The following is a 22,011-nucleotide window of genomic DNA, read 5'->3' as shown; positions in this document are numbered from 1 at the left end:
GACTCATTATTCAACACTCTCTCATCTCTGACTGGTGGTTACAGTACTTGGGATTCGTCTTTGGTGGATGTTACTCTCCAACACTATTGCTCTGCCCTTGGGCACTTTGTACACTCTTCATTCACTTACAGTTTTCATTCACCTCAAAGTTGTATTCTTTTTCTCTCCTTTTGCTTGTGTTTGTTTCCATGTTTGAGTTTTGAGTTTTGCTTTTAGGGTTTGAGTTTTGCACGTTTGTCTGTATTGTTGTGTTTCTTTCGTGGTTGTACGCTGTGTGTTTCCTCAGTGCAAACGCTAGCAGCTACTCCATAGTTTTCTTCACAGCATTCACTTTTATGGTTGAGGAGGATGGCCACCTCGTGTTTCCTCAGTGCAAACGCTAGCAGCTACTCCATAGTTTCCTTCACAGCATTCACTTGTATGGTTGAGGAGGATGGCCACCTCTAGTGAGAGGACTTTGACTAGACAACATTCAATGGGTGCTCCAAATAGAGGATCAGAGTAGTGGCACACTTCAAGAGGAAGTGGCACATTGACTTAGACCCAGCCACCTATCCTATAGATGGATGGAGATATTGGGCTTATCAAAGGAAAGCTTTAGAGATATTAGAGTGGGATCTAGGAGAGTGGGTGCGTAGGGATGTGTTCCTTGATAGACCATGTTATGTGGCCTTCTTTAGCTACACTACTAGGTTGGGGAGGAGGATACAAATAAGCAAGATTAGAGCATAGCCAGCAGCCACCTTGGCATAGGAGGGAATCTTAGATGAGTTCTTAAATGGCTTCTGGAGGAGCCTTGTGACAACTTTAGGTCTAGGAAGATCTCTCTCTTCCTATTGCTTGTAGCTCGCAAGAGCTTAGCAGCTAGCACTTGGCTTGGATGTAGCAAGGACCCAGTGGCATGTGTGAGATGTGGTGAACCACAAGAGGCACAAAGGCATTGCCCATGGGACTGCCCTAGAGCTAATGAGGTATGGAGGAGAGCCCTCAAGATGGTATTCCATGGCACAATAGAGACCGTGGTGGTGACTCGGGGGGCTGTAGCTTGGGTCATAGATAGAGGCCCAACATGTGGCTATGAGGATGTTTAGGGGCATTTTATGCTTATCATCATTGGACAGCAACTAAGTAGGTCCCCACTCCAGATTACTTGCAGGCACAGTGGACCCAAGGACATTGTGTTACAGATGGGAGCTGATTGCTAGTATTATAGCATGGTACATTAGGATCATGAGATGCAGCCATGTTATTTACCTTCAGGATGTATCCACAGCAGAGAATCTATTGAGGATCTGAATAGAGATCATCCACACTCTTTGCTGGAGATGGGAGAGGATGCAGGGTTGTTCTAAGAGGATGAGCAAGAGAAGAGAGGCCTTCTTGCAGATATGAAACTTAGGCACTTTCTTCCACATTTCCCCCTGGATGGTTTAACATTACAGCCCACCAGATTGGTTGTTCACACAACCATTGCATTTGTGATGTATACATACTGCTCTTCAGGATACATATAACTGAGCTGACATCACATGCGTGTGTTCTAAGAAATAAGTATCAAAATGATGCAGAAAAGAATGCATAAGAGAAGGTTGAGTTTTTGGGGTTTGGCCTTTTCAGCCTCTCTCTTAGACTTCCCTAAGCTATCAATGCCTTGGCCCATGAGTTGTCTAGGAATAATTTCATCAAACAGGGATATAAGAACTGGCCTGACATTTTCCTAATGATCGTGCAGCTCCTTATTCTAACATCGTATGTATTCCCTTCTTACAAAACAACAGCTTGTTTGAATGCAGTAACTTCTCATGTTTATGATATGAACATTCAATCTTAGCCACTGGATAAATCTCATGGTGCATACATGTATTTCAGTATTCGGGCTTATCTATAAGGATACAAAATTGATATCTTCATTTTGAATACTCATTATTTGACTGGAGATAATGTATTTGATGATTTAAAAACAATCCTCGGTTTGCTAGGGTAAATGCATCCTACAAGTTGATGGTTAGTTTGTTGTTTGGAATTGGTGTCACTCCTTTTAGTGATTCAGCTGTTTTATGACTTTTGGACCTTAAATATCTAGCATGTATAAATTTTAGTTTGGAATTGTGTTCATTTAAATGATATGGCCAAACTTCATGGTTTTGCAGTATCCATGCTAAAAGGAGCACAAAAGCACCTTTTTTTGTGCTAAGTTTCTATTTGCTCCGTTTGAGCGCTTTAATTTGGTTCAAACCAGTTTAGCAGGCATGCAGAAATCATCAGTATCCTTGAATTCCAATGTGGATGCCAGGCCAGCTGTCCCTTTTGAAGAAAAGTTTGTGCACACTTACAAGAACATTTTCCAGAGGCGCAGTCTGGTTGGTTCAAGGAAGGATACAGGCATTCAAGGACATGCAGCCTTGACAAGATTCTGGGACGAGCTGTTATTGCTAAAGGTATGCACGACTCTTTTTGATATCTGTGATGTTGTTGTAGGTCATGTATATTGAACAGCAGGAAAATCTTTGTTTTGTTTACTCCCCAAAGGAGAGAAATTCTTTTGAGAAACACCTCAATGATTATTACCTCCAACGTAATGCACTTACAAGATCCCCCTATAAAACAAATAAACTGGGTGGATCCGAGAGGATGAGGAGAGACGGTCTTGCATTATGGCCCACCAGATTGGTTGCTTATGCAACCATTGTATTTATGATGTACTTCCAAGTACAGGACTTAAGTTACAACCAGTCAGGCAGATTGTAATGGCATGTGATGAATCCCAAAGTGAAAGAAAGAAGTTCTGTTAACTCACAAAGCTGGGTAAGGGTTGTTTTCATTAAGTGTTGTATGTGTCTTTAAGGTGAAAAGTTAGGTAGTTGTTCAGCTTAGCTAAGGCACTTTGTGTAGCAGTCACATTTATGTCTATGCTTGAGCGTTTTGTGTTTCAAACCTGCCCCTCATAGGAGACCATCTGCTGGATGTCTGGGCATCGAGAAGGATGCTTTTAGCAGCAAGAGGCCAGGGATCTCTTTGTTAGGAAAACCGATCACATGCATCATGTTGCCATAGAACACATGCATATGTATGACCCTCTAAGAACCAGTATCATCCATTCACCTAGTCAGGGATCATCAAGGAAGCTTTAACCTCTTCACCCACAATTCGTATAGATCACCATTTAAGCTTCACTGTGGAAGGGCAGGGGTGGAAAGAGTCATTGTTGTGTCACTTTGTTTGCAAAGAAACACATCTCTGTTTTTCTCTAATTTGCTGTGTACTCTCTATTCTTTGCTCAGATTCTATTCGCTGCGCCATGTGATTTTGTAAGTACCGTATCAAAAAGCCGTAAAATCGTCCTCGGCTCTTGAGCTGGATGCAGGTGCAGTCTCTCTGTAAGGCAGCAAGGGCAGAAACCCTCATGCGAGCCTAGTTTCAGCATCTCTTTTCATGGAGAACTCGCCTCTATAGAAGCTGACCTCAAGGTAGATATAGGATGATACTAACTCCACTGGTAGATGAATTGGTGCTGAATTGGCGATCCAACTAGCAGACACATTAAACCTCATGACCTTGATTTCTCTTAGATTTGTAATGAGGTCTCTCCGTATGGAAAAGCATGTGGGAATCAAAGATAATGCTATAGTCCAGAAGAAGAATCTGAAATCAGAAAAATGTTAAAACATACGATAACACTGCGGTCAAGACTCTTGCTAATGGTGCTTCTACTCCCCCAATCTTGTCCATAAATCAGAAATCTCATGAATGTATATTCCAGTCAGACTTGCATGGCTATCCTTTGGTAAGGGAATTTATTTTAGATAGTTGGTGTCATCGAGATGAACAAAAGAATTACAAGGATAGGAAAAAGGCATGAAACAGCTTACTTGAGCAAGGAGTTTCTCCAGCTGTAAGATTCAGTGTCCCTTGCTTGCCTTAGCTGATGTACTTGTGATGTCCAGGTTTTCTTGCTTGATGTTATTACTTTAAATAGAAATCACCTTAACCTACCAAGACGTACTAATTAAGGTCTTGAATACATACTTATTGAATGAGATGTAATCCTTTAACACAAGATAATTCAGATCCTGGATGTTATATGGCATATGTTAGCAGAGCAACATCATTGATAACTATCTATATTCATAAGACTTGCTGCACAACTGAACTAATTTTGCAATTGCATACTATAACCTGATGTACATAAAACACTCTGTGTACTAGTATGCAGTTTTATTATTTTGATCAAGTGTTCAATCAGCATTCAGGTATACTCGTCTATGCACAGGTGAATGAAGGTTTTTTGGTGCAATGCATATCAAACTCTAATGAAGCACAGCTACAAACAGAGCTAAAGCCAGTTGTCAATGAGTTGTTTGGGACATGTTCTTTGTAAGTTGGTGAAAACTCTTCTTGCTTTTGGTAAACCTCTTGTAGTGACCAGGCATTACAGACATGGTTTGTTTGTTTTTAAGAAGATACCATTTTGTGGGTGGTGTAAGCTTCTCTTTTATATTTTTATGTTTTAGACTTTGAAAATGTGTTCATGGATGATACTTCAATGCTTGCTTGAGATTCAAGGACATAATGGCTTCCCAATCTTTCTAACCAAAGAAGTTGGTTAAATGCTTGCTATATAATTTTCAATGATCAATCACTTTCATAGTTGCATTAGTACCGCATATGGAAGGGTCCTACTATACCGTACTACAAGTATTGTATGTTGGCCCAAGTGTGAAGTAATTGCATGGTTAAGTGATAGAGAATGAATGAATTAATTGATGCACAATAACTGAATCACAAAATGAGAGGTGATGTATTAATGAGTGAGAGAGAACACAATGCCCAAGGCAATAAAAAATGAAACACTTGTGTGCTAATGAGGCGCAAAGTGTCTTTTTATAAAAAGTAAAACCGTAACGGTTTAACCTTCGTAGGAAACCCTAATCCTAGTGTCACACTGTGCCTAGAACACTAGGGGCAACAATTGCTTTTAATGATAGTTTAAATGCCAAGGGAGCTCGAAACATGGATCAAAGGGCATCGATGCGTAGCCCATGAGATGGCCTATAAAAGTCCCTCCATGAAATGGGTGGAGTGGTCTAGGATCAATAACCAAATCCTAGGAAAAATGCTATATGTGGTCATGGTTGCACATGTTCATCTTGATGGATGTAGCAACATATGACAATACAATGAATGATAGATCGTGCTTTAAAAGGTATCATAGATATAGTTGAATAGCTCGTAACTCTAATGGAGGAATAGCCTTCATAAAAAGATTTGTCAAAATGTCTTTTGAATAAGTAGCCCAATTACAATCCATGAATCTATGCATAAGCAGGGAAACAACCTTGAAGAAAAGGCTTAAATCCTTGGTGTCCTTGAGGTATGAAATCCCGAAGTAGCAGTGGTTGAGATGGAAAGAAGGTTATTCTAAATGCTTGGCACATAGAGGACATTCTGTGCCAAAATTAGTATTAACTTGCATAGTACCAATGCCTTCAATTGCATAAGAATCATTGTTTGTACACATGACTATGCCCCCCCTAGGTATATGAGAAATGGATGAGAATGCTTCTCGACAAGTAGTGATGTGCTTAGAAGCACCACTGCCAAAATATGAAGTAGAAGCCGCATCAATGATAAAAGAACAAGCTTCATGAATAGAAATTTTATATTGATACTCGATGAAGAAAATGTATTCCTTGTGCTTGGCGAGGTTGGCGGTCTTGTTGGTGACAACAAGATCAGATTCCTTCTTTTTCTTCTTTGATGCAATGCGCTTATAACATTCTATGATGTCACGCCTCATTTTTTGACAGTAATTGCGCCTCTTTGGTTTGTTGGATGTACCTTTGGAAGGGTTGGAGGGTAGCGGACCAGCATGGGAAGGTATCTTGGAGGAATGATTTGATGAAGAAGATTAATGACCAGCATGGGTATTTGCTATTTTTTGATCAGCGTTATTGTTCTTCACTTGATTTTGACATTTTCCATGATGGTGGATAGAAAAGGCTTGTTTGGTCGCCATGGTAGCATTGTGGTTGAGATGGCTTTGTTCTTCCTGCAACAAAAGAGACACAAGTTGGTTGAAACTGCAGGTAACTTGGTTGCCCATAGTTAGTTACCAATTGTAAGGTGGTAGCAAAACCTTGATATGACTCCGGTAGGCCATCAAGAGTGATGGAAACAAGTTGATTATTTGAGACCTCTTCATCAATATTTAATAATTGTTCAATTAGATCTTTGATGCCAGTGAGATAGGCATCCATATTACCTCCTTCCATGCAAAATGCCTTCTAGTTGCTTAGGTAGGTAAGCAACATGTTCTTCATTGTGCACTTGATTCAATGATGCAAGCTTATCCCATGCATCCTTGGTTGACTTGCATGATCAAATGTGTGGAATGATGGCTGTCTTTATGGATAAAGCAATTAGGGAGGATTTGGCATTATGAGAGCCACCTCTTGACATGGAGACAGGAGGTAGTGCCGGTGTTGGAGAAGCCGGCCTTTGCTTAGTGCCATTAACAATATGCCATACATTCTTTGCGACAAGAACATGTCGCATCATGTAAGCCCACATGGGGTAATTGGTGCCATCGAGCTTGTCATCATTGCCAAGCATACCCAATAAATCATTATTATTGTTGGCCATGAGTGGAAATCAGCAATAAAATAATATTTTCCAAGTGAAGAGAGAGAAAATAAATGCCTGAATAATAATAAAACACTGATAGAAGAGATGCTGCCTGTCTCAATGAAGTCGAATAATATGAAGAATAATTTTCTCTTGCTGTTTTTCTACCGAGGAGAAAGAAAAATATGCTGAAAACAATAGTTTTCAGAAACAAAATATTACCCAAATAAGGCAGCAATCAGCAATATGTTGATATCAGAGATTAATGGCTGAAGTGCTCCAATAATGCTATCAGTTGCAGAATTTGAGAGAATTCGCCCAATAGATGCATCGAAATAAGATAATTTGTCTTCAATCTTGATGGAGATGGGTATGAACAGTCCTATAAAGGACGTCTTCAATGTGTGGCAGCTAAAGAAGACAATTTGAGGCAAAATTGGCAGTCTAAAGATGAAGAAGGGCAAAGACAATGTTGGGAGGTGTAATTCGGATATGGAGAAAGGGAATTTGGACAAAAGCCCCAAAATTTACTTGAAAATTAAAGAGAAACTAAAGAAATTGGATAAAATTATTATCCATTGAAGGTCGAATGCTGTGCCTCAAGGTGAATTGAGCCTTGATTTTCAAGAAATTTTGATGAATTTTAGAAGAGCCCCAAATTTTATTGGAAAATTTAAAAGAATTTTGAAGAATTTTTGTGAAATTTTTACCCAAATGATCCTGAATGTCACGATGAATTGAGCCTCAACGTCGATGAAGAATGCCAAATACTTGAAAAGCCCCAAATTTATTGATGCCTTGTGCTGAATTTCTTTCAATTTGCTGAAGAATTTGGTGAAATTGATGAGAATTTCAAAAATTTTGATGAAGTTTAGACCAAATTGGGTGAATTTGATGAAAAAGCTCAAATCGACACAAATTTGTTCTTGGGTAGGGCAAATGTGTAGAAATAGTGGTTGTGAAGTAAAAGAATTAGTGTAAAATGCAACATTTGTGTTTGTTGGGCGTGAGGAGACATGATGTCGTGTTGATGTGGTGGTAGTGTAAACGTTGAGCAGGGATGGCAATGTGGCGTGTTAGCTGGTGATGGTTGGTAGATTTGGCGTGTGATGATTGTGACTTTGAATAAGTCGGATGTGTGAGAGGATGGCGACTAGTAGACGTGGCGATGATGCGGCAAAGGCAGCCACATGTTTGTCATTAGGTTCGTGACAAGACAACCAATGCAAGGAGGCGGTGACACCAGCAAATCGTCAGTGATGAGTCAATTAACAGACGAACCAAGGCGGTGATGAGTCAATAGACAGATGAACCAAGGCGGTGACGACGGGGAGTTGCGGCACTATGCAAGCAATAATTCCAGGGAGCACGGATAGGATAGACGTAATGATCGGAAGCTAGTTAGTGGGCCAAGGTAGACCAACGTGGGTGGTGTGAAGCAAACGGAGGCACCCTTTAGATCTAGGTTAGCAACCTACAGGTTGCGACCTGTAGACGACCTAAGCACACGTTGGACAATGGGTAAGTTGGCACACCAATCAAGGCAAATTGAAGAATTCTCTTAAAAGGACAGAATGGCAACGACAATGGTGGCACAGAGACATGAGACCATCAACAACCACTCGTTGGGGTGATGAAAGCTAGAGCAATGGCAATGGCTTTGATGAAAGCTAGAGCAATGGCAATGGCTTTGTGCAATAGCTGGTCTAGGTGTGATTGCGATGAAGGTAAGTAGCTTTGATTCCATTGTTGGCCAATGCATGAAGTAATTGCACAATTAATTGATAGAGAATGAAAGATAATGAATGAATTAATCGATGCACAATTACTCAGTTACAAAATGAGAGGTGGTGTATTAATGAGTGAGAGAAAATACAATGCCCAAGGCGATAAAAAATGAATAATACCACACTTATGTGCTAATGAGGCACAAAGTGTCTTTTTATAATAAAACAAAACTCTAATGACTTAACTATCATAGGAAATCCTAAATAAAATCCTAACCCTAGTGTCACTTAGTGCCTAGAACGCTAGGGCAACAACTACATTTAATGATAGTTTAAATGCCTAGATAGCCCAGATCATGGATCAAAGGGCATGAACGCGTAGCCCATGAGATGATCTACATTGTATTGTATGTATTAGTATCATAAGATATTGACTTAATGGATACTTTCGATTTGGTTCACACTTGGACAACTTTCTTGGTGAAAAAGCATTATGCTTTAAGTTGCTTTTAGGAGAGATTAATGTATGTTAAGGCTACAGCCTTGATTGCCCTACAGTTTCTCTCTTCTAATTAGAGCTTAACCAAGTGATTAGAGCTGATATCTTTAGGACTAAGACAACAAGGACATGGATCCATCCATCACTCCCTCCAGGATTGAGGATGGAGTTCTATTGAAGTCATTACTTGCATCTCTTTGATGATGGATTCACTATTGGGCCTACATACATGGACATCCATCTCTCCCGTAGCATACAGGCTGCTATCAGATAGATTCTCAACCTCCTTTGATAGGCTGTAGATGGAGAGAGGCAGATGGATAGACACTCTAGGAGAGGATAGGACTTGCCAACTTTGTGGTTGAGAGCATATGACTGAGGAGTATTACATATACAGTTGTATAGTATGTTATATAGTGCAAGGACTAGAGATGCCTAGATATTTTCCTCTTGGAGCTCCAAAGGCAGCACACAACAAATTGGATTGTATTGACACTACTGGCCTAGCAGAGATAAGCCATTTCACTTCGTCGAGCACGACGACCCCGTCTACTAGGACCATTTCCAAGGAGGCTGCACCACAACTGGGGATCAAAGCCATTATCATGAGACAACAAAGACTTACCATCAAGCATATCAATGAGCAGTAGGGACAACATCATAGCTGAGATCACGTGCAGATCTTGAGACCAACTATAGCCTATAGTCTCCACCGTAATTTTTTATAAATAGTTCTGTTAGATTATGCTTTCCTTTTCTTTCTACTGATGGAACAACACTAGAAATTGTTCTACTCTAGCATAGTCCTGTCGTGCAATTCTTCTCAGCATTGTTTCATAGGCCACTTACTTACTTCAATGTTATCTTCACTTTGCTCATGAGATGATACTAGACATGGATTCTGGATTTTGTCTCATAGGCCACATCGGTCTTATATAGATGTTAATAGATCTCTTTCTCTCTCTCTCTCTCTCTCTCTCTCTCTCTCTCTCATAAGTTGTCTATCTTGTTTCTCATAGAGCTCACAAGGGCTGTTTATATAGACCAGAGGGCACTTCCCCCCATCGGCCTGTCAAAAACAGCATATCACCTTCAAAAGCATTCCTCAAATTTAGCAATTGTGGTCTCCCTAAAGCATCATCACAATGCATGTCATCAGTAGCTTTGTTATGGCTAATAATAGTTGTCCCCCGGCCTATCATATCCTCAAAGCATGGTGTTGTTTTATCCAGCCAGCCACCTGATGATAGTGCACCATGATGACACATGATCTTCTCCTTATGATGATGACATCCTCTCCTTCTGATCTGTCAAGTTGATAGCCCAAAAGCATGCATGATAGTTAGTAAGAAAAGCAAGTATAATCCTTAATCTTAAAAGCATTATACCACTACGGTATATTCACATGCTAGCTTGTCTCCTCCTCATGTTTTGGGAGATAAAGAACTTCACCTTTTGTGATGAAAACGCCCCTTTGGATCATATCCATGGTTTTACAAGAACCTGCACTTTTGAGTCAACACATCCATGATAAAAATCTTCATATACACTACCCTTCTGTGTCCTTAGAGACCACATAGACTGGAACCTTACCATAATGACTGCAAGCTCCAAGGAAGTTCATGCTACCGATGAAGAAAGCCTCAAAGAACTATCCTATGAAATGAATTCCTTCAAATTGAATCCAACCCTGCTTGCATTAAAAAGCACAAAACCATGTTGAGAACTCCTCAATGTGACTATGTGATTTTGTTGCTGCCCCTTTAGCCCAACATCAAGCTTCCATAAAAATCCTCACAATGACAATTAGAGATATTTTGAATCTTCTGCAAAGAGCATTTCATCATGCAACTAGGTACATTGAGGCATTATTGACTGAATTGATTTCTTTAATATCACTTAGCTGCATCTTTGGGTCTGGATTGATGCTTTCATGGAGCAAAATCATTACAATTATCACTGATTTCTGCATTTCTGCCTCTGCGTCCTGGTTGGGCATTGGCCTACCAATGCCCTCTACTCTGCCAAATCCTCCAGTAGGTCCTAGCCAGCTCCAGCTCCAATTTCACCTGTGGTTCCTGAGGCTCGAATTTTGCTATGCCTATCTTGTTCTTGCTGTGGTGGCTCTTGAGAAACCTATGGCATATGATTTTGGCGACATAGATAAAGGCTAAAGTGTGGGTCAGATTCATTGTGCATGCCATGTGTTAGGTGTCGGGCAGATTTGTCACTAGAAGGTCATTAGCTAGAGGATATGCCTGTTTGGATCCATGCATGCGTGTTGCTTGCCATAATTGTCTTATATATAAACCTCCATGCAATGTATCAAATGTATTAGAATATGTTGCTTAATCAATATACTACATTGTTCCTTTGTCTCTAAGTGATTGTGTCACAAGACTGACAACTATTACCTTTTTGTTGATTTCTTTATTACATATTTTATTTGGTTTTTCTTTTTGGAAGGATCCCTTTTGAAATCTAAACGCCTGAGTTGCATGGCCAGTATGTGAAACATACAGGAATGTCTAGTGAGTCAAGACTGGACAGTTAAGGTCCAGTACAAGCCTGGAAGAGACTTGTGAAAGTGTATATGGACAAGTGTGTTGAAGAACTAGCCTGGAAGAGACTAGCTCAAAGTGAAGATGGACAAATCTTCAAGAGATTAGTCCATGTGGGGTCATTAGTGGAAATTCACTTTCAGTTGAGCTACATTATAGATTTGGATGTAGCCATAGTCTGTAAAGATGGTCAGAAGACTAGTGGGGATGCAATGGAAGCAACTCCTAAAATTTAGGGAGTTACTATTTTCGGACCCTAGAATCTGTTCGCGTCATTATCTTCGTTTTTGTACGAGAATTAATGCTCTGGTCTATGCCGAGTCAAATTTTGAACAGAGGATGAAGAATTTTAGACTGGAAGGTTGGAACGGGAAATATCTTCGAGTGCTGCCACTTGGCACAAATGTGTGCACTTACCTCTTTAAAGAGGGCTGGCGTGCAGTTTTTGGGCTGGAAGGGGCTCATTTATGAGAAACAACTACAGATGGAGAGCTCTTGAGAGCTGGCCTACCTTGTCTATGATGCACAGAGGGCTGGGCTTGCTTCCTACTCTCTCTCTCTCTCCCTGACAGTATGGTTATGCTGCAGAATCAAGGGCCTTTCTTCTGATTCAGGTACAGCTGTGTGGAATATGCTGTTTTTGCATGAGGCAAGAGCCTCCTTTCTTCAGGAACAGGAGCAGTTGTTTGCTGTTCCCAAGCAGGAATAGGTGAGGGTGGTAATCTCACCAAGCAGGTGTCTGAAGTAGCACTAAATCAGTACAGATTTTGGATTGTTCAGAGGTTATTTCAGAGCCCAATTGATGTCAGAGTCAAGGGGTACTTGGCACAGATGATGCAGAACAGTACAGGGAACAATATGAGCTGAAAACAGGTCTCAGAACAGGTCTGAACCAGTAATTACAGCAGACTGAAATGGTCAAATTTGCACTCCAACCAGAAGTTTCAGACTTGGGCAGAGTTTCCCCTCCTGGTCAACTTGATTTGGGTCAGTAATTGTATTGTTATGCTGTCAAATTTCACCCAGAATAGGTGAAAGACAGCCCATTGTACTTTCTCTTTTTAAAAATAAAGAAATACCGGAAGGGGCGCCTAACTTAGGGGCCAACAGGGTGTATGTGTTGCAACAGGAGCATTCTAGCTTCCTGTTTTTCTTCTTGATTCTGTGTCTTTAAGTTTAGGTAAAGTGGGTGACTGTGAATTGGGTGAAAGCATTTATGTATTTTGGTTGTACACTACCGCCCTTTCCAGTGAACAGGCCAGTTACATGGTTCCGTTGCCGGGACCGAATCACTTTTTCCCTAAAGAGTGAGCCAGGGTTTGTTTGGGTGTAAGACACAGAATTGTGCATTATGGCTGATAGAAAGGAAGACACCAGAGAGGAAGTGTCTTCATCACAGGAGATCCCTATTGTTCATGAGGTGGGAGAGTCTTCTAGACCTCCACAGTTTGTTACTCCTCCTGTTATGGTTGAGCCACAAGTTCTTACGGCTTCTTCTATGGATGAAGACACTTTCAAGACTCAGTTAGTTGCTGCTGTGAGTATGTTTACTCAAGTGATGCAGAATCCAAGGTTTTTGGCATTTTTGCAGCCCTCCCTACCTTTACATCAAGTGGGGCAATCTGCAAAGATTTTGGATCCAGTAAAGGTCCAGGATAAGGGTAAGCATGCTGCAGATTCAGTGGAAACACCAAGGCAGCTTGCGGAGCCAATGGAGACTCCAAGATTGGTTCCGACTGTCTAGGAACAGGTGGCGGAAACGCTAGTTACACAAGCATTGCCAGTTCAGCTCGCCACTTTACAGCAGCCAAATGTTGGTTTAAATGGACAGGGAAACAATTTTCAGGCTTTACCACATGTTTTCCCACTGACCTTTGTACATCCTGGGTACTTTGGAGGTGGATCTGTATTTCAGAGTATGGCTGGTTATGCACCTGGAAACTAGATTTATGTACCAGGAACAGTGTTTGGGGGTACACAGGGTTTTATGCCAAACCCCATGTATGGCAATATAGGCATGTAGCCTGGATTTCAGGGTGTTCAGGGTAGTTTTGGCATGCCACAGGGCACTTTTGGTATGGCTGGTTATCAAAATCAGCAAGCAAGTATTGTGTCTACAAGCCCTGTAGTTAGTGGTCCGGCAACTCCTATGCCACCTGTTAGTGTTCCTATGTTACAGGCATATCCTACGGATCCCTTGATGGCTCATGAGAAGCCAAAGCCATACAAGGAAGGGGGTGCAGCCGTACAGTTTGATATCTTTTGAGGGTTTGAAGATAGGACTAAGGCACTCTCTTTCTTACAGCAGTTTGATGCCGCATTTGCAGGAGGGAATTTTATAGAGCCTTCTAAGGTCCGGAAGGCTGCCACTTTTCTTAAGGACAATGCTAGTCAGTGGTGGAGTACACTGTTGATGCAAAGACAGGCTCCTGCCACTTGGACTTATTTTAAGCAAGTATTTGCTTCTGCTTGGTTGACCAATGAATTTGAGATTGATGTTATGTCAGCTTGGCACAATTTGGATGCATCTAAATGCAAGGATCTGGAAGACTATAATAAGAAGTTTTGGGAGGCTTTACTTCCAGTCACTTCTTACAGGGTTGTGCCATTGACTGAGCAGATAGAGAAATATTTCTGCGGGCTGCCCAAGGAACTCCGGAATTATTGCACAAAGACAAAGGTCACCACTTTGACTCAGTTAATTGAGAATGCCACTACAGGAAGTGCATTATTGTTGGGACAGTTAGGTGGTTTTGGGGGCAGCATTAAACAGGACAAATCTGAAAAATTTTCAGCAGAGAAGCCATTTGGTAAACAGGTTTCTTAGATTTCTCAGAGCACAGGTAAATCTTGGCAGTTCAAGAAGAAGCTAGCCAAGTTCTTTGGACAGCAGTCAAAGGACCAGAAGAAACCTTTTGTGCGCAAGATTCTTGAAGAGAGAAAGGCTTTAATGGCTGAGAGGAAGTGCTTTATCTGTGAGTAGACTGGTCATATTGCGTCTAATTGTCCGGACAAGAATAAGAGACCAGCTGATGATGATAAAGAGGACAGGAAAGGAAAGAAGCCCAAACCTTCAGCAGGTTTAGTGCCAGATATGCTGGGAGACAAGCCACACTCGGATGCTAATGAGCTTTGCATAGCTTGGGGTAAAGTTAGGGATCAACATGTACTCATTTTCTTTGATCCTGGAGCTAAGGCAAACTTTATCTTACCAGAGTTGGCTTCTACTTTGGGTATAAGAGCAGATGAGATGGGCTACACAGCAGAGGCAGGGTTGGCATGTCCTGGCCACTCAGAGTCTGTGACACCCATTCTTGGGAAGCTGCGACTTCATGTACAATCTTATGTTGTGCAGAAGAATTTTATATCATGCCACTTGAAGGTTGTGATGTCTTGTTGGGAATGCCATGGATGTTCAGAAAGCATGGTGTGTTGGATGCCTTTAACAAGACACTGACTTTGGAACATAGGGGAAAGACTCATGTGCTTGATGTGAAGCTTAAAGGAGAGTCTGTACCTGTTGTATCGGCTTCTGCCATTACATCTGTAATAAAGAATCATCTTTCTGGGTACTTGATTTTTGCACGTGATGTCAAGGATAATGATGAGTCAAATTCCTCTATGTTAAATAGAGACAGGTTTGCTTTCTTGTCTCAGTTTAGTGATTGTTTTTCTGACTCATTACCATCACAGTTGCCACCAGAGAGGTCTGAGGATCATGCGATAGATTTGGTGCCAGGCAGTAGCCCACCAAATAGACCTCCGTATAGGGTTAGTGCAGCCCAACAGAAAGAGATATTGAGCCAAGTGAATGAGCTATTAGAGAAAGGGCTGATTCAGCCAAGTTCATCTCCCTTTTGCTCACCAGTGCTCTTAGTGCAGAAGAAGGATAGCTCTTGGCGCATGTGCATAGATTATCAAGCGTTGAACAAGAGTACCATCAGGAACAGGTTCCCCATTTCAAGAATTGACGACATCCTTGACCGTTTAGAAGGAGCGTCAATTTTCAGCAGGATAGATTTGAAGAGTGGATACCATCAGATCAGGATTAAGCAAGAGGATGTGCATAAGACTGTATTTAGGACCACGTTTGGTCTCTATGAGTTCTTGGTAATGCCATTTGGACTTACTAATGCTCCTGCTACGTTTAATCGAATGATGGACAGGATTTTTCGTCCATACAGGCAGTTTGTTGGTACATTCTTTGATGACATGATTATCTTTTCAAAGAATGAATAGGAGCATAGAGAACACTTGAAAGCAGTCTTCGATGAGCTTTACAGTAATAGGTTGCTTATCAATGGCAAGAAGAGTGAGTTATTCTTGGAAGAAATCCAGTTCCTGGGGCACATAGTGTCAAAGGATGGTGTTCAAATGGATCCTGCTAAGGTTGAAGCAATTAGAACATGGCCAGATTTGAAGACTATCCATGATGTTAGAAGCTTCTTGGGTTTGTGTTCTTACTACAGGAGGTTCATTCGCAATTTTGCAGAGATTGCTTCACCTTTACATGCTTTACAGAAGAAAGGAATCTCTTTCCAGTGGACACAGAAAGAGATTTTATCTTTTAATCTTCTTAAAGAAAAGATGACTTCTAGTCCAGTGATCATTCTGCCAGATCTTAGGAAGTCATTTGTTGTCCAGTGTGATGCCTGTGGCAATAACATTGGTGCAGTGCTAATGCAAGATGGCCGGCTAGTGGCTTATGAAAGCAGAATCTTGCGAGGGCCAGAGAAGACTATGCAGGTCTATGAGAAGGAATTGCTGGTTGTGATTCATGCGCTTTCTTATTGGAAACACTACCTACTTGGGGCAAATTTTGTTGTCCAGACAGATCATCAGACATTGCGTTATTTCTTAACTTAGACTAAGCTGTCAGAAAAGCATATGCGTTGGGCAAACTTTTTGTCAATGTTTCATTTTCAGATTGTGCATGTGGAAGGCAAAAAGAATGTTGTGGCTGATGCTTTGTCAAGGAAGCCGCAAATTTCAGCTGTGTCAATTCCTTATCATCATGAGCTTGATGATATGAAGGAACAGTATGCTGATGATGAAGATTTTGCAAGGATCTTTGATCAGCTTGTCAATGGACAACATCATGAGCATTATCTTCTCAAGGATGGTTTCATGTTGATGCATGGTAGACTATGTGTGACTATACCATTGAGACGGAAAGTTATGACAGAGAGTCATTCTCCACCGTATGCAGGGCATCGTGGTATTGATGCAACAGTCAAAGCAGTAGAGACATTCTTTTATTGGCCTACTTTTGAGAAGAGATGTGGATGCTTTTGTGTGGCAGTGCTTGATTTGCCAGAAAGTCAAGTTTGACAGGCAAAAAGCACCAGGGCTTTTACAGCCATTGCCTATTCCAGATAAACCATGGGAAAGTATAGCTATGGATTTTATCTTTGATCTTCCAAGGACACAGACAGGAAATGATGGGATATGGACTATTATTTGCAGGTTTAGCAAACAGGCTCATTTCATTCCTGTCAGGAAGAAGATAAAACCAGATCAGATGGCACGTTTGTTTATGTGCAATGTCTTCAAGTATCATGGTATGCCACAGTCTATCGTTAGTGACCGTGATCCACGGATGACAAGTCTATTCTGGAGAGACATATTTGAGAACATGGGCACAACACTTAAGTTCTCATCGTCATTTCATCCACAGAGTGATGGACAGTCAGAAGAGGCAAATTCTAGTGTCTTGGATCTGCTTAAGTGCTATGTGTCAGAACACAAGTCAAAGTGGGAGCAGTATTTGCCTTTGGTCGAGTATGCATACAATCATATTGTGCATTCGTTAACAGGCAAAGCTCCTTTTGAAATTGTTGAAGGTGGTAAAAAGGTTCCTCCCATTTTGCATACAAAGGATAAGATCTTTCAGGTAGATCAGTATGTGCAGAGTATGGGTGAAATGTATCAGAAAGTTAAGCATGCCCTTGAAAGGACTCAGGCAAAGCAAAAGAAAGTTGCTGATCATCACTGTCGTGAATTGATATTTTCACTTGGTGATTGGGTACTGTTGCGGTTTGAAAAGGCACGCTTAAAGAAGCGGAAAGGCAAGGAAAGTCTTTTCACTAAGCTTAGTATGCGATACTATGGACCTTTTCAAGTAACAGAGAAGATTAGTGATGTCAGCTATAGGCTGAAATTGCCTGACAATTGGAAGATTCATAATGCTTTCCATGTAAGTCTTCTTAGACCTTATGTGGGTGATGTGCTAGAAGATATGCCAGTTGAGGAACAACCCGAAGTTGAGGAACTTGATGAAATTCTTGTTCTAGAACAGGTATTGGCACACAAGGAAAGGAAAGTGAAAGGCAAAGTTGCTAGAAGGTATTTGGTTAAGTTCAAGAACTATCCAGCTATAGATGCTAAGTGGATGGACGAAGGTGAACTTGCAGAGTCACCTAATGTGTTGGAACTTTACCTTGAAGCATTTCGCTTGCAACCTACCTTGACCTCTTGTAACTCTAAGCTGAAATAGATTGTCAAAGTGACAATTGCTTAAGAAAGAAATTATGTACAGAAACAGATTTTGTACAGGTTAACACTTACTGTGTCCATATGGTTTTCTCAGTGCTAAAGAAGTAAGTATTGCTTGTAAGAATACAGTTTTTACTTCTATTGAATCGAATACATGTTGTAACAATGGTTACTCGATTGGGCATGTATTCTGTGAATTGACTCGGTGGGGATATCATTTTGATGTACCGGCCACTAGATCTCTAGTCAGGGTGATGTGGAGTCATCAAATAAGAATTTGCCACTATGGGGATATCATTGTGGTGTACCGGCCACTATATCTGGAAACAGTGATGTGGAGTCACATGATGATAGTCTGCCATGTTTCACAGTTAGAACATACATGTGTGAACAGTGTGTTTAGTGCACAATGTTGACTGATAGCATGTATGTGTTGTACATGTGTTGCCAAGTGTAAGTTCACTGGGTTAGTTGGAAGCATGTATGATGTTCATGCAAACGAGGACGTTTGTGATTTTGAGAGGGAGGTATGTCACAAGACTGTGACAACTACTACCTTTTTGTTGATTTCTTTATTACATATTTTATTTGGTTTTTCTTTTTGGAAGGATCCCTTTTGAAATCTAAACGCCAGAGTTGCATGGCCAGTATGTGAAACAGACAGGAATGTCTAGTGAGTCAAGACTGGACAGTTAAGGTCCAGTACAAGCCTGGAAGAGACTTGTGAAAGTGTATATGGACAAGTGTGTTGAAGAACTAGCCTGGAAGAGACTAGCTCAAAGTGAAGATGGACAAATCTTCAAGAGATTAGTCCATGTGGGGTCATCAGTGGAAATTCACTTTCAGTTGAGCTACATTACAGATTTGGATGTAGCCATAGTTTGTAAAGATGGTCAGAAGACTAGTGGGGATGCAATGGAAGCAACTCCTAAAATTTAGGGAGTTACTATTTTCGGACCCCAGAATCTGTTCACGTCATTATCTTCGTTTTTGTACGAGGATTGATCCTCTGGTCTGTGCCGAGGTCAAATTTTGAACAGAGGATGAAGAATTTTAGACCGGAAGGCTGGAATGGGAAATATCTTCCAGTGCTGCCACTTGGCACAAATGTGTGCACTTACCTCTTTAAAGAGGGCTGGCGTGCAGTTTTTGGGCTGGAAGGGGCTCATTTATGAGAAACAGTTGCAGATGGAGAGCTCTTGAGAGCTGGCCTACCTTGTCTATGATGCACAAAGGGCTGGGCTTGCTTCCTACTCTCTCTCTCTGTCCCTGACAGTATGGTTATACTGCAGAATCAAGGGCCTTTTAACTGATTCAGGCACAGCTGTGTGGAATATGCTGTTTTTGCGTGAGGCAAGAGCCTCCTTTCTTTAGGAATAGGAGCAGTTGTTTGCTGTTCCCAAGCAGGAATAGGTGAGGGTGGTAATCTCACCAAGCAGGTGTTTGAAACAGCACTAAATTAGTACAGATTTTGGACTGTTCAGAGTTTATTTCAGAGCCCAATTGATGTCAGAGTCAAGGGGCACTTGGCACAGATGATGCAGAACAGTACAAGGAACAATATGAGCTGAAAACAGGTCTCAGAATAGGTCTGAACCAATAATTACAGCAGACTGAAATGGTCAAATTTGCACTCCAACCAGAAGTTTCAGACTTGGGCAGAGTTTCCCCTCTTGGTCAACTTGATTTGGGTCAGTAATTGTACTGTTATGCTGTCAAATTTCACCCAGAATAGGTGAAAGAAGCCCATTGTACTTTCTCTTTTTAAAAATAAAGAAATACCGCAAGGGGCGCCTAACTTAGGGGCCAACAGGGTGTATGTGTTGCAACAGGAGCATTCTAGCTTCCTATTTTTCTTCTTGATTCTGTGTCTTTAAGTTCAGGTAAAGTGGGCGATTGTGAATTGGGTGAAAGCATTTATGTATTTTGGTTGTACACTACCGCCCTTTCCAGTGAACAGGCCGGTTACAGATTGTACCTTTGATCTCTTTTCTTTTAGATTTTGTTTTTGTACTTAAGATGGATGATGCGTAGTATGTTTAATCTGCACCGTTCTCTGTGTTGGGTATAGATGTCGGGGTATTGTGGTATTTGGATGAGATGTTTAGACACGATTACACAGATGGTTCTTCCACTTGACCAAATTTTGGGGATAAGTTGTTCGATAGGATAGTCTAGTCTTATGGTCGACAACTAGTTTGGGTTTGAGTGGAATATAAAGAGTAGTGTCTTCGAGTCAGGGGACTTCCTCCATAGGGACTATCTTTTCACCTTGCCCCAATCACTCTCTCAAATAAGTCATGTGGAACACAACATGAACTTGAATGTTCGGAGGTAAATCTAACTTGTTAGACACACTACTTATCTTCTTGGTAATTTGGAAAGCAGCACAGTGCCTTGAAGTTAACATATAACACATGCTGGCAGTCATTGAATTACAGTCCTTTGGGACTTTAAGGTAAACCCACATGCCCTCTTGGAGCTCTCGAAGAGTATGATTTTGGTTAGAATAAATTGTAACACAATCCTAGGCTGTTTTAATGCTTACCCTTGCAATCATCAACATCTTCTGCATATTGTGCATAAATTCGACCATGGACTGATGAGTTTTCATTGTCCATTCCTCTTATGTTCTTTGCTGTGGATATGGCTTATGTTGTGTCTCATGTGCAGGTTGGGTCCTAGGTGGACATTTCAGGTTATTCTAAGCTTAAAACATGAGAAAGGAAGTACAGTATGTCTGCTTAAAATAATAGCAATTGAAAGACAATCAATGGCTGAAAATGGAGCTGACTGCTGATCTGAGCCTAAATATCACTGAAATGTACAGAAAATGACCTACTGACATCCCTAGTCACACAGCAGGCAGTGTTGATGTATTTACTACATTAAAGCATTACATAATGGAAGGCTAGCTGGGAAAACAAGGAGGAGAAAGGGAGATGACGTTGCATGATGATCTTGTTTGTTTGCTTGTTTTTTCTTGGGGCAGCAGGTGTGATCTGAGGGTGGCTCGTAGACCTGGAGTTGGAGCTGGAAAGGATCTAGGAAGTGATGATGGATGAGGAAGTGCTAGAAGGGAAGGAAGGGAGTGAGGGAGAGTGGGGAAACAGCTTAAGGAAGGAGGGGCCATGATAGGAAGTAGAAAGTGGACGGGGCCTGTGGGATTGGAGGGGAGAGAAGCTTAAGCAAGGGAGGGGGGAAATACGCCCTTTTTTTGGGCGGGGGGGGGGGGGGGGGGGGTTTCTGTATTTGACAAGCATAAGGTGGATAGAAGGGCTGAAGCTAGCAGGAAAATTGAGGGGGCTCAGGCACAATCAAGGTAAAGGCTGCTGGAGCCATGGGGTTCGGAGGCAGGATAGATAAAGCGGAAGTGAGGTGAGAGAGGAGAATAGCAGAACTGAGGAGTGGCTTGGAGATAGTGTGAAGGAGGGTAGGCGGGCATCAACTTGTAAGCCTTGGAGCAGGTTGTGATACCGTACTTTTGCTCTTGTTATAGTACATTACAGTATCAAAGATAGTAATTAAGACTTGAAAGGTTGGTGTAAATAATGAGATAAAATATGAAGAAGTGTAGTGACCATGAGTCATCCAATGTACTATTTATGTTTGTAAACAGCTACACATCTGATGGAAATGTTGCTGAACTATACAGGTACCTCGACGATGGCAACTTTATTAGAGTGGCTCATAGCTTGGAGACTTTGATTATAATGTTTCAGGAAATTTTCAAGAAGCGGTTTGTTGAGCAAGTATGCAGTGAGAACTTTGCATTATGTCATATTAATTGAAGGCATCTTGATGTTTTCATATGTGCATTCTTCTCTATGCAATAAGTACAATCCCCCCTAACACATCTCCTTATTGTCTGCCTTTTGCTTTTACTTCCAAGTCACAACACACTGTATTAATGAGACTCATAACCAAATGGAATGCTAAACTTTATTTCCTTTTGTATTCAAGTTCCATGGATTGATTGCTCTCTTTTAGAACCTTATGTTCTATCATTTAATGGAGGAATGGAGCGTTAAAACATGAAATTCGACCTACAGGTAACCCTACAGTGCTTGCGCATACACAAATAAAGTTTTTTTTTTTGCAAAGT

General features: G+C 41.2%; 1 protein-coding gene across 10 annotated transcripts in view; it reads left to right on the top strand.

Annotated features, from left to right (window-relative positions):
* LOC148024287 (uncharacterized) overlaps positions 1–22,011 on the top strand; it is a 97,616-nt gene that overhangs the window by 36,539 nt on the left and 39,066 nt on the right. For 4 of the 10 annotated variants that reach the window (XM_087693904.1, XM_087693898.1, XM_087693900.1 and 1 more), the window contains 3 exons: positions 2,151–2,438; positions 4,271–4,374; positions 21,562–21,658. In XM_087693904.1, the coding sequence (XP_087550030.1) occupies positions 2,250–2,438; positions 4,271–4,374; positions 21,562–21,658 (390 nt within the window). In that variant the 5' untranslated portion in view covers positions 2,151–2,249. Of the gene's footprint in view, positions 1–2,150; positions 2,439–4,270; positions 4,375–21,561; positions 21,659–21,869; positions 21,959–22,011 lie in introns of those variants that run through there. The other 6 variants (XM_087693905.1, XM_087693906.1, XM_087693903.1 and 3 more) reach the window with 5 other exon arrangements.

This window comes from Lygodium microphyllum, chromosome 15 (assembly GCF_053477565.2).
Source record: "Lygodium microphyllum isolate KBCC chromosome 15, Lygodium_microphyllum_v1.1.10, whole genome shotgun sequence".
NCBI classification, from domain to species: Eukaryota; Viridiplantae; Streptophyta; class Polypodiopsida; order Schizaeales; family Lygodiaceae; genus Lygodium; species Lygodium microphyllum.
The sequence above is the reverse complement of the archived record's forward strand: the minus strand, read 5'-3'. Positions and strand labels throughout refer to the sequence as shown.